At 31.6% G+C, this 11,530-nt stretch overlaps 1 protein-coding gene across 1 annotated transcript; it reads left to right on the forward strand.

Annotated features, from left to right (window-relative positions):
* The first annotated feature begins 10,086 nt into the window (after window positions 1-10,086).
* Window positions 10,087-11,150, forward strand: LOC111641223. Its single transcript, XM_023387354.1, has 4 exons — window positions 10,087-10,300; window positions 10,403-10,471; window positions 10,536-10,625; window positions 11,019-11,150. The coding sequence occupies exons 1-4, from the start codon at window positions 10,226-10,228 to the stop codon at window positions 11,148-11,150; spliced, it is 366 nt and encodes a 121-aa protein (XP_023243122.1). The 5' UTR covers window positions 10,087-10,225.
* The last annotated feature ends 380 nt before the right edge of the window (window positions 11,151-11,530 follow it).

Consider the following 11,530-nt stretch of genomic DNA (forward strand, 5'->3'; position numbering starts at 1 on the left):
ATGGCTAATCGAAATCTTCTACGGACGACTGTGTTACGAAGTTTGCACTTCCCACTTCTTCGATGAGCCTCTTCATTGGTGATATGGTCTAAATATCGGATCTTTAAGTTTTGTCGTAAGCATCTCTGTTGGAAGATATCGAGCCATCTGTTCATGTTTTCCGATGTCTTCCAGGACTCACTAGCGTAAACAGCTATCGGAATCACAATGGAGGTAAACAGGCGGAATTTGGTTATAAATGAGATGGATGGTGGTGACCAGATCTTGTTCCTCTGAAGAAAAAACGGTCGTCGTCTTACCGATGGGTTACTTCATGTTCACTTCCGGATCGGCGTTTCGGGAAATAATAGTATCCAAGTAGATAAAACTCTCCACTTCCTTTAATCGTTGTCCTTTAATAGTGATGTTTAAAAATACAAACAAGTAAAACGGAAAAACCGTTTTACTTGTTTGTATTCAACTCACTACTAAGCAGAATCACTTTGACGCTCAGGTCGGGTATCGCTGCTTTTGGGCGCCATCGTTCAAACTTCGCTGGTCACGATGCATTTTCGATGAAATTATCCTATTTAATTTAGAAATTTCTCTTCGTTTCGTGTCGGCCCGGTTGAATTTTCGTCTATGCGTTACAAAAATTTCCCGTTTTTGAAAAAGTAATCGTGGTTATTATATCGTTCGAAATTATCTTTTTATNGGGTATCGCTGCTTTTGGGCGCCATCTTTCAAACTTCGCTGGTCACGATGCATTTTCGATGAAATTATCCTATTTAATTTAGAAATTTCTCTTCGTGTCGTGTCGGCCCGGTTGAATTTTCGTCTATGCGTTACAAAAATTTCCCGTTTTTGAAAAAGTAATCGTGGTTATTATATCGTTCGAAATTATCTTTTTATTTTGCATAAACAATAAATTCAAATTTTTATCGGCCCCACGATTTTACTATATCAGATAATGAAAAAAAATCTAGTTGTAACGATACCTTGTTTTAACCGCTTCTTGTTCGCTTTTTTACAAACAATTTAATTAAGCATTAAAAATACTTAAAACTGAAAAAAAACAAAAGAAATGCGTTAATTTTGGTTAAAAAGCATCATCATTTAGTTTCCTTTGTCTCGCCTCTCTGTGAAATTTAACACCAACGAGTCATTGTTTACACATCTGGATGACCTTGTGAACGACTGGTTTCGTATTTCCCGTGACATTCTCATAGACGTCTGGGGAGGAGAAGGGTTTAAAGTAGGGTGACTAAAAATTAAACCTATATTTTTAAATATTCTTAAAAAATTATAATTTTTATTGCGATTTCCGACCCCCTAATTAATTAAACATATACATAATAAAATCTATTAATTAAAAAAGTTAAAAAACTATCGGAGGTCGTTTCTGACATCAGTAAGCAGCTTTAAATAACTTTATGGAAGGAAAATCGGTGCACTACAACTTTAGAACGATTAATTAATTTTGGTAAAAAACTTCCATTAAAAAAACATTAAAAAGCAATTAAGCTTTAATTCAGCCTTATTATAGGCTCATGAAAATCGCGATAAAATTTTTTTCGCGCGGGCAAAAAATTTCGAAAATATTTGGGGACCTAAAAAACATTTTAAAAAATCAAAAAAAAATTATTTCGGAGGCCCAAACGCCTGGTTTTTTTAACGCTTTAAACCTTGCTCGAGTCAGACTCGAGCGTAATTAATTAATGTCATATTTGAAGCACTCTCAAATTTACAAAATTACATTACAAATTTTATTTAACATAGAAGAATGTTTACTACTAAGTTTAGTGTTTACGTTTTAGAATGAGTGCGGGTGGTACCCTCCCCCACTCGACTTACGTAAGGTGAAAGGCCTGTTTTGCCAGTTTGTAGAAGAAAGCCGCCATTTGATATTTCATTTTGACTCGGTTTTCTGTCCCACGAGTCTGAATATTTTTACGCTCAAATGATTTGCGCACCTAATACTCTGTGCCAAATATCAACTCTCGACATGTACTCCTTCATACCTCTGAGCTGGTAACATAAACCGACAGTACGGTTTTACAAACAAGACGTAGTCTTTGTTTATAACACCAGAAATCGCTGCACAACCATCCTATCAGAAAAGGTTCGAATTTCTAACCAACTGCCGATGTATAGTACTTCTGCAGAAAATTATAGTTTTCACTTACCACACAATATATTTTGCCCACCAGAATCCGAGTGGACGAAACCACAGAGCACTAGCGGTTGGTCCCGTGTTCACGAGTCGCGGACAGGCTAGATACGTGGAGTTTTTCAAAAATTTTTACGTTACTAACACGTAAATAGAATGTCGTTTCAGTATTAATTTTTCTTTTAAACATTCTCTTTTCGACATATTGCCTATGATTCCTGTTGAAATAATTCAAATCACTTTATCTTCATTGTTGAAAACATGAAGATTAAACACGAAACAGACAACTGACAATTAGAGAGCATAAATCTTACATAACAGTCGGGCGAATATTCGAATGTTAGGAGGTGTTTGAGTATTCGTCATCTACACGAAAACTACGAATACCTGAAAACTCGTGTTGTACAGTACATACAGACAGTACAGTTTCATTCTAGGTCTCCACATACATTTAATTACACTAATGATTTAATCTGAATTTTCCGAAATTACAGAAATATTCTTTCAAATTTTTACAATATTTCAAATACAATTCTAATAATTTTAATATTGTAAGTTTTTTTTTTCTTTTTGTCATATTTCCACAAAGAGATGTTTCTAGGATTTTTATCGCGCGCTTTCGTGTAGAGTAAATGCGCGTTGGCCGACATGGAGAACGATCATATCGATACTGATCTATTTATTGATGAAATCTAAAAGAAACCAGCCATCCTCAAATGATTTTATAGACATTCTAAAATAATTTAAAAATTTGTTTTCGTATTCTTTTAGTTTTGGATACAACGTGAAAATCATTCCGTGGTCAGTCTATCTCGTAATATTGGGTGCACCCGAAATTCTCTTTGCCTCTGCCGTCGTCTTTTATAGCGACAATAGAAAAATCACACACAAGTAATTACTTTGAAATCCACTTAGAAACTGAGCCGATGAGAACGGTCGTCGAACACCGAGCTAAACGCGCGGTGTGTACGCTGCTAACGCGCGTTTAACGCAACGCGCAACGATTAACATGTACTAGCCCTTATAGGAACTATAAACAACTGCCGAATTTCATCACTGTTTATTATATTATAACGGCAAAATGCTTTTCTTTTATACTCTTTTCGCACTGCGGGCACTAAGAGGCCCTGTTTTAGCAAGCCATTTGTGGGTCGGGCAGGCCCGCAATAGGGCGCCCGGGTGGTGAGAAATGGGCCCGACATAACCGCACAGACCACTCTAGAAATATTTCTGGGAATTTTACAATCTGTCCGGATTCGCGGTAGGTTGCACCTTTATCGATCGTCCATCCATCTTTTTTTGTTGATCAGACTTTCGTTCATAAAGTTTAGGTTTTCGCAATATAATGCACATAGCACAGAAATATAACCGAACATAAAAGAATTTTCTCGCTTTATAGTATTTTATTTTAATATTTTAATACTAGTGTAACACTATTTCACTTTATTTACATGTAAACAACAAGCCAAATACTGCAAAAACTTAGATGTTTTGCCAGTATTGATGTACAGCAAGTACTTTAAGTTTTTATAGAAATTATTTTATAATTCTCTGTAGACAACTAATGAAACAACTGTAATTGATTTATTCCAATAAAACTATTATTATTTGTAAATTACTTCTTACGTAGAAAATGTTCAGTAATTGCAAATATTTTGAACGAGAAATTTTGAAATATGAAAGTAATGAAGAGTGTATTACGAAGAGGTTAAAGATATAATCAAATATTGTTTTTTTCTTTTATAACTTTACTTATATAAATTTATTGTTTTATATACATATCAGGCTAGACATCGTATTATTTGTGTAAAATATTTATATATTGCATTCATTCTTTGCTACTTCAGACTTTATTTGAAGTTGGAGAAATTGTTGTAGAGTAATTCAATAGCACTAAAACAAACACTGTGAAAGTCAAAGTGAAGATTTAAAAAAAATATAGTTTTGTTTGTTATTATTTAATAAATTCTATCTGTTTTAGTTTATTTATTCCTGTATTAACATACATAAAATATTTGTGGAGTAGTAAACACTAGTACTGTGTTTTATTCCAAAGACACATGGCAAATTTTCCATCAAATTCCTTTATTAGTTGAGTTGATCCATTCCTTTCTTTCATCAAACAAAAATGCAAAGAAGCCAACACCAAGATCACAGAAAAGAAGAGATCAACTCAACTAATAAAGGAATTTAATGGAAAATTTGCCATGTGTCTTTGGAATAAAACACAGTACTAGTGTTTACTACGCCACAAATATAAAACAGGACACGGTTTCAAAAAGAAAAAAATTCATAAAATATTTTAAATATATAATATTAACTTACACAGCTATTTAATTCAGCAATTTATAAAGAAAAACAAATTAATATTTATCGATTATAAAAGGGAGATATTTTAAAGAATATAAAATTTCTTCGATGTTTTCAATAGTCTTTTTTTATTTTAAACACACCACAGTTACAATGTTTGACTGATTTTAATTCCATAGAAGACATATTAGGTATCATTGCAACGAATAGACAGCAATACTGATTCGTGAAATCTTTAAAAATGGCAATCACTGATACTTAGAAAATAATCGCAGATTTAAAGAGGAAAAATCTTATTAAGTAAATGCCAGATAAAGTAAATGAAAATCTTAAGATTTTAATAAATATAAACTGGAAAATGCAAATAGAGAAAATTGAACTTACGAAGAAATTAACAAACAAAATGGATTTATTGCTTCCTTATAAATAAACTCACTCATTGCTTAAATTTTGATGCAGCTGTTTCGTTTCTGAACAGATTTACGCACATCTCTCGAACCTGTGATTTTAACTGCTTTAGAAATAACATTTAAAGCATTTCGGCACACTCGTGTTTTCGTCTCAAATCGAAACAGCTAAACTTACAGAGCTGGGCTATGTCGTTTTCCTTTAAAATACCTATTACAATACAAGATACAAGAGAGAAATAAAAGCTTCCAGGAAAGTTTTTCTATGGAAAACTGGCATCTATTAAAGTATTATAATTCACATTGAAAACTTAAAACTTTTTTTTCGTATGAAATACCGGAACCAGAGGACAACTTTAATTGTAAGATGCTTTTATCAATATTCAGGAGTGAGTTTATCTCTTCAACGTATTTTAGTGCTGTATTTGTATACGCGTGGTTTTGTTCGTAGGAATCATTAAACGTTTTTTCACAAAAAAAATAGACGTGGCAGACCAGAATGAACAAATATTTAAATTTAAAAAAACGTCTAAGAAATAAAATTTTTGCCAAGTAAAAGTTTACGACAATTCACACAACGATCAAAATTATTCTTATACTTATTATAAAGACAAACTTGACGTTTAGAGTCGAAATTTAGAAAACCATAATACAGACAAAAGTCTTTTGTGTGCCGCTTACAAGCACTAAGCTTCTCTTTACTAAAATAGCACTTCTGAAAAAGTTTCCATCGTCGTTTAAATTGTCATAAATTTTCTCTTGGCAAAACTTTTTATATTAGATGTTTTTATTCGGAAATCAATTGTTATATAATGATTGTATTATTGCGTAAACACCGTCTCCTACACGCGCGACTTACCGACACTTTCGTTACGCCGTTTAAAAAAATGTATATAAAAATAGTCAAAAATGGACTCATAACACGATATTTTAAGTAATTGATTTTTTACAGAAGAATTCATTTGTTAATTTACATTAATCGATAGCTGATTTATATTATTTGCGTGTATTAAGAGTATCCATTTAATTTCTCGATACATCGTGGCATTAACTATAAAATTCTACATCTCGTTACATGTATTACAGCTAATTATATCACTACAAAGGACGTAATTTTGGATGCATCATTCTTAAATTAAATTGCACAATGTTTTAATAAGTGCAATGCATAATGGATTTTTGCCATTACACAAATATTTATCTCATCGTTACGTTAATTAGTAAACATAACCCACTTTTAAGACACTGCTTTATATAACTGCATTAATATCGTCTGTCAGATTAAATAATTCCACGAATAACATAAAATTAAAATTTGGTAAAAATTCGCAAATTGTGAAATTTTTACAGTGGAAATTTTAAATTATTATTTACATTTTTTGTATTTTTTATATATAATATAAAATATATAACATTTAGTTTTGTACTTAAATATGTTTTTTTTTTTTTTCAAACACATGTAATAGGTATGGGTCCAGCTAGGACAACACATATTCATGTTTGTATAAAATCTACTATAACCATTCGAGATACCCTTAAATATGCTTGTACAGTATGTCTATCCTCATAACATGTTGTTAGTCTTTAACTCTATTTAAGCGGAGTGTAATAGGAAATTCTTAATAAGCTCTACTCAATTAGGAACTTATTAAAAATAAAATGTCAGACCAAAAAGTAAGTATTTTTAAGAAATAGAAAAAATGAATCAATTCGTTCGAATCCACAGATAATTCTCGCTTAAAATAAATAATTTATTTATTTAATTACTGTATTTTTTCTGTCTCGGACTGAAATACCGCTAATCGGGATTTCTGTCCGCTAAGCTTTCCATACCTGGCTTGAATTCTAGTACTGTACTTTCCTAACCTTGTATAGTACACGCGTCTACAGATGTTCCGGTCACCCGACTGACTTCATTCGCGATATTAACGAATAACAGATAGATAGGAATACACACAAACGAACTGAAAATGTATACTTGTGAAATTATAAAATTGCCGCCAAGAAACAATAATTTACAGAAACGAATAAAAATCTGACTTATGCAAATTACAAATACTACAGGCCAACTGTCTTCAATCAGTCCTATTATTAAATCCTTATTCGTCAGTAAATAATTAAAATAAATTTTAAAATATTAACGTCATAAAAGTACACTATGTAAAAGCACTTGATATTTCTTATTATATAGAATACAACTAAATACAAATCACCGATTTAATGAATGCTTTAATTAGTACAGCGTCACGAATAAATTAAACGACAAGCAAAAATCTTACCATGGCCGAAACATGGATAAATGACAGGACAAAATGAACTACTCCTTGAGATAAAAATTCAATATATCTATGTATAATCGAAACGTGTTGATAATAATAACAATAATAAAAATAATAAATAAATAAATACTAAATACTACAGAAAACACATATTCAAAGATACAACACTCACAAATGACACATGCAGAAACTATCACATCATGCCAGAAACTATACAACACATTACATCTGGGTGCAAGCTCTTGACACAGATAGATTATTTATAATACACAGACACAATCAAGTAGCAAATATAATACACCAAGAGCTTGCAAACAAACACAACTTGGTAGACATTCACGAACCATACTACAAGTATATTCCACAAACAGTATTGGAAAACAACACGCACAAAATGTACTACGACAGAACCATAATTGCAGATAAAACAATTTACCACAACAGACCAGACATCACACTCATTGACAAACACAATAAAATCACATACATTATAGACATAGCAATTCCAAACACTCACAATGTACGAAACACATGCACTGAAAAAATTAGCAAGTAAACAGAACTCACCCAGGAAATAAGACGTCTGTGGAGGATGGAAAGGGTGCTTATTGTACCTGTCGTTCTCTCCTGTGTAGGTGTGATACCACACACACTACACAAAAGCCTGGGAACATTACAATTAAATAGAAATACATACATCACACTATCGAAGGCCACTATATTGAACACATGCCATATTGTTAGGAAATTCCTTAATACAGACACTGACACACTTATTTAATTTTAGTTATATTTTGGTTGCTATGCCTTGAATCTGGTCCGGCATAGTACACAGCCACCGGTATCAACCGAGTATAAACCACTAAACCCAACATAATAATAATAAGCGCAGAGCCTAAACGGTTAGGAGGTGAAAGTTGAAATTTGGTACACAGTTAGGGTACGTCACGAGAACGCACACTAAGAAGGGATTTTTCGAAATTGCTCCCACAGGGGAGAGGGAGAGAATTAAGGCTTACCCTGAAGAAACAGGTTTCTATTGTACAATTTTAGATGCAATATTTTGTTTTCAACTGCGTTTTAGTAGGCTACCACATTTAGTAGGGTACCACGTAGAAATGAAAGAAGTGTATTCCTTAACAATGGAAGTGTTAACAATGAAAGTGTTGAGTATCAATGGAAGTGTTAAGAGAAAGCGGCGTGCAAGATTTACAGGCTCAAATGCAGTTTTTTTTTGCTTTTTTTGCCGAAAATCGAACATATTTTTAGACCCATCTAAAAATTCTATAATTATTATAAAAACGGTGGACCTAATTCTTGGATTCTGTGAATACGGATAAAAATGGCTCTAATGTAATTATCTTGATCTTCGCTATCGTTACTTTTCGCCAGAGCAACGCCGGGCTTATCTGATAGTTATACAATATTTTAAATAATGAACTGAAAAACATACAGCAATTATATTTTTAATGTGCTCCATGCAGCAGTACTTACAATTAATTGCAAGTTATACAATATTTTAAATAATGAACATACAGTTGACCCCCCAATAACACTGTCGATTATGGCGTTTTATATGAATTCCATGAGTGTACGAGACACTTATATTTTACAAATACGTGAGCCGTTTACAGCTTGGCAATCTAAAATCTAAGTGACTCGTACAACATGGAATTCATATAAAACGGAATTATCAACAGTGTTATAGAGGGGTCAACTTGTACAGCAATTATATCTTTAATGCGTTCCATGCAGCAGTACTACAATTGTATTTATTAATCAAACCAGCTAGTCGATTTCACTATTTATGGATAAATCTAATCAAACCCGACATATGATAGAGCCTTGTCATGACGATGTCGGTATATTTTTAGAAATTTATTTAGAAATTACATAAAAATTAATCTCGTAAAATTATCTCAAAGTTCATCGATTATATGTTCTTTCTAAGCAGCACGTGCTCTTGCCATTCTGTTACGTAATTTGTTTTAATATTTCTCAACGTCACATCACGCTCTGTTTAATATTCACCAATCAAATACAATCTGCGGAGACTTCTACATTTACATCAACTGGAGAGAAACGACTAGAAATGTCTTTCAAGATACTATAATACGTACCAAATATTTTACGTTAATAGTATATTATTCAATTCGTTCTGCCATATATTTTATCTGAAGAGACAATTAAATAACTGTTTAATAACCTACCGACCAACGAAGTAGACCTAAAATTTTATTTATTCGAGATGCAGTCGTCGTATAGAAATTGCGTGTCAACAACACTTCAACCTTTGATCTCTGTAATGGAAGCTTTCGCTTTGGATACGATGGAGACTTGCGATTGTCGAAACAAAAAATCAAGGAAAATGCAAAAACTTTTTACACTTTGATTTACTCGAAATATTTTTATGGGGTATGGTTTTATTGTTTACTGCAATGATAGCAACACCGAGAAGTTACTGCATTCAAGGTTTTATGTTATTTGAAAATAATAAAACTTATGTTATATTCATATTTTGGTGCTGTTCTTTGTACGGAAGTTTACAATTCAGCATTATGAAAAGAAATAAGATTAATATTCATTATTTGATGAGAGATTTCAAGAAAGAAGAAGAATTTGTTCAAAAGTATGAACCGTATCTTTTTCGTTGTTTCTATTTGTATGTTCTTATTCTACTGTGTTTCTTCACGTTGAACTTATACATGGAATATTGTACTTTTCAATCGGAACATTACGATTTTCGAATATCTTTCATTTGCCTTTTCGGACTCGAACTTTGGTTTTTTTATGTTGCGTCACACGGACTTTGCATAATTTTGTTTGCACTAATTCTTTGCTTACTTCTAGGAAAAAGATTGATAAACATTTCTGTTCATTTGCAAATTTCCCAAATATCGACACGATCTCTTGTTGATGAAGTAATGCAGAAACTTTGGGAAATTTGGGAGTGTTTTGAAGAATTGAACGAGAAATACAAAGCGCTGTTTCCTGTTTATTATTTGTTTTATATCCATCAAACTTGTTTATTTATATACATTGCTCTGTTTGTGCAGACTGATGTAATATTTCGCTTGATTATGGCGATATTCGGAGTAATGTCTCTAATTGGATCATTAACGGTGTCGTGGGCATTGTCATATTTTACTTCAATTGTAAGTTTTAATTCATACTTAGACTAAAAATTGCAATTACTGCACATAACATTAATTTATTTATTTATTAAATAAATGAATAAATGTATTCATTTATTTCAGATCTATGACAATTTTATCATCATCGGAAAGTATAATTCCAGCTTATTCACACCGGAATACAGATATAAAGTTTGTTTTTTTCCCAATTTTCCACATATAAAATGTGATTATATTAATAATTATATCATTACAGATTATTTGTTTAATAAAGAGATTCGGAGGAAGACCTTTTGGTTTATCGATGTGGGGATTTTTCTACATTAAGAGAAATTTCCTGCTCAGGGTAAATATTATTAGTTGTAAATGTCAGTTTTTAGTTTTGTTTTTAAATTTAACGAGTGACGTATTAAAAGAAATGCAAAATAGTGATGTTAGACTGCGTTATATTATATAATATTCTTGCATATTTTTATGTTCAGATATAGGTATTCAAAAATAACGTAGAACTGAGAAACTTAATATTCGGATGTTTTTTTTTACGTTGGTTTTATACGTCTACATACAATAACGCGTATTATCATTATGTAATTTTTTAAGACAATTTTACAAAAATTTTCTGAATGCATAAATTTAGTCATTTTATTTATTTTTTCTGTAAATTATACGTTTAAGTAAAATTCTCATACCGAAATATTTATTAAAAAATTCTATTTATTACATTCTACATTACTTTCAGATGATAATTGGACTGTACTCTGTTTTCTCTTCTATCATTCAAATAACTGGAGTTCTTGATAAGAAGAGATGCCAAACGAAAACTTCTGGACATTTTACATTTAAAAACGACACGCTTTCTTTACTATTTTAATTTGTTATAAAGAAGTATTCCTTAACCGACTTTTTTAGTCGTTATTTATAAACGCTTGAAATGCTGCATCATTACTGTTCAATAGAAATTCTCTATACGTATAATGTTTAGTTTAACCCCATAGAAATTTTTACTTCTGTTACGTATGACATAAACATCGCTTATGGTATTTTTGACAGTAGTTTTCAACAGTAGCAAATTAAACATTCTGCACCTTTCATTGTCGATTAGACTAAATGTAATTTAAAAAATTGAAAGTAACATAAATAAATATATGACAGCCCGATAGTCTTATGTGTAATCACGACAAAAGTGTAATTTCACACACAGTGTAAACAACATGTTTTTCAAATCTCTTTCATTGAAGACAGTAAAGTGAT

The sequence above is a fragment of the Centruroides sculpturatus genome, unplaced genomic scaffold, assembly GCF_000671375.1.
Source record: "Centruroides sculpturatus isolate CEXI.00-Female unplaced genomic scaffold, Cexi_2.0 scaffold1486, whole genome shotgun sequence".
In the NCBI taxonomy this organism is placed as follows: Eukaryota; Metazoa; Arthropoda; class Arachnida; order Scorpiones; family Buthidae; genus Centruroides; species Centruroides sculpturatus.

Excerpts from the sequence above, each read along its gene's own strand:
- LOC111641223 (XM_023387354.1), top strand. The coding sequence starts at position 10,226 with ATGGCGATATTCGGAGTAATGTCTCTAATTGGATCATTAACGGTGTCG. Across the intron at positions 10,472-10,535 it reads CACCGGAATACAGATATAAA|ATTATTTGTTTAATAAAGAG; the intron begins GTTTGTTTTTTT and ends ATATCATTACAG. Across the intron at positions 10,626-11,018 it reads AGAGAAATTTCCTGCTCAGG|ATGATAATTGGACTGTACTC; the intron begins GTAAATATTATT and ends CATTACTTTCAG.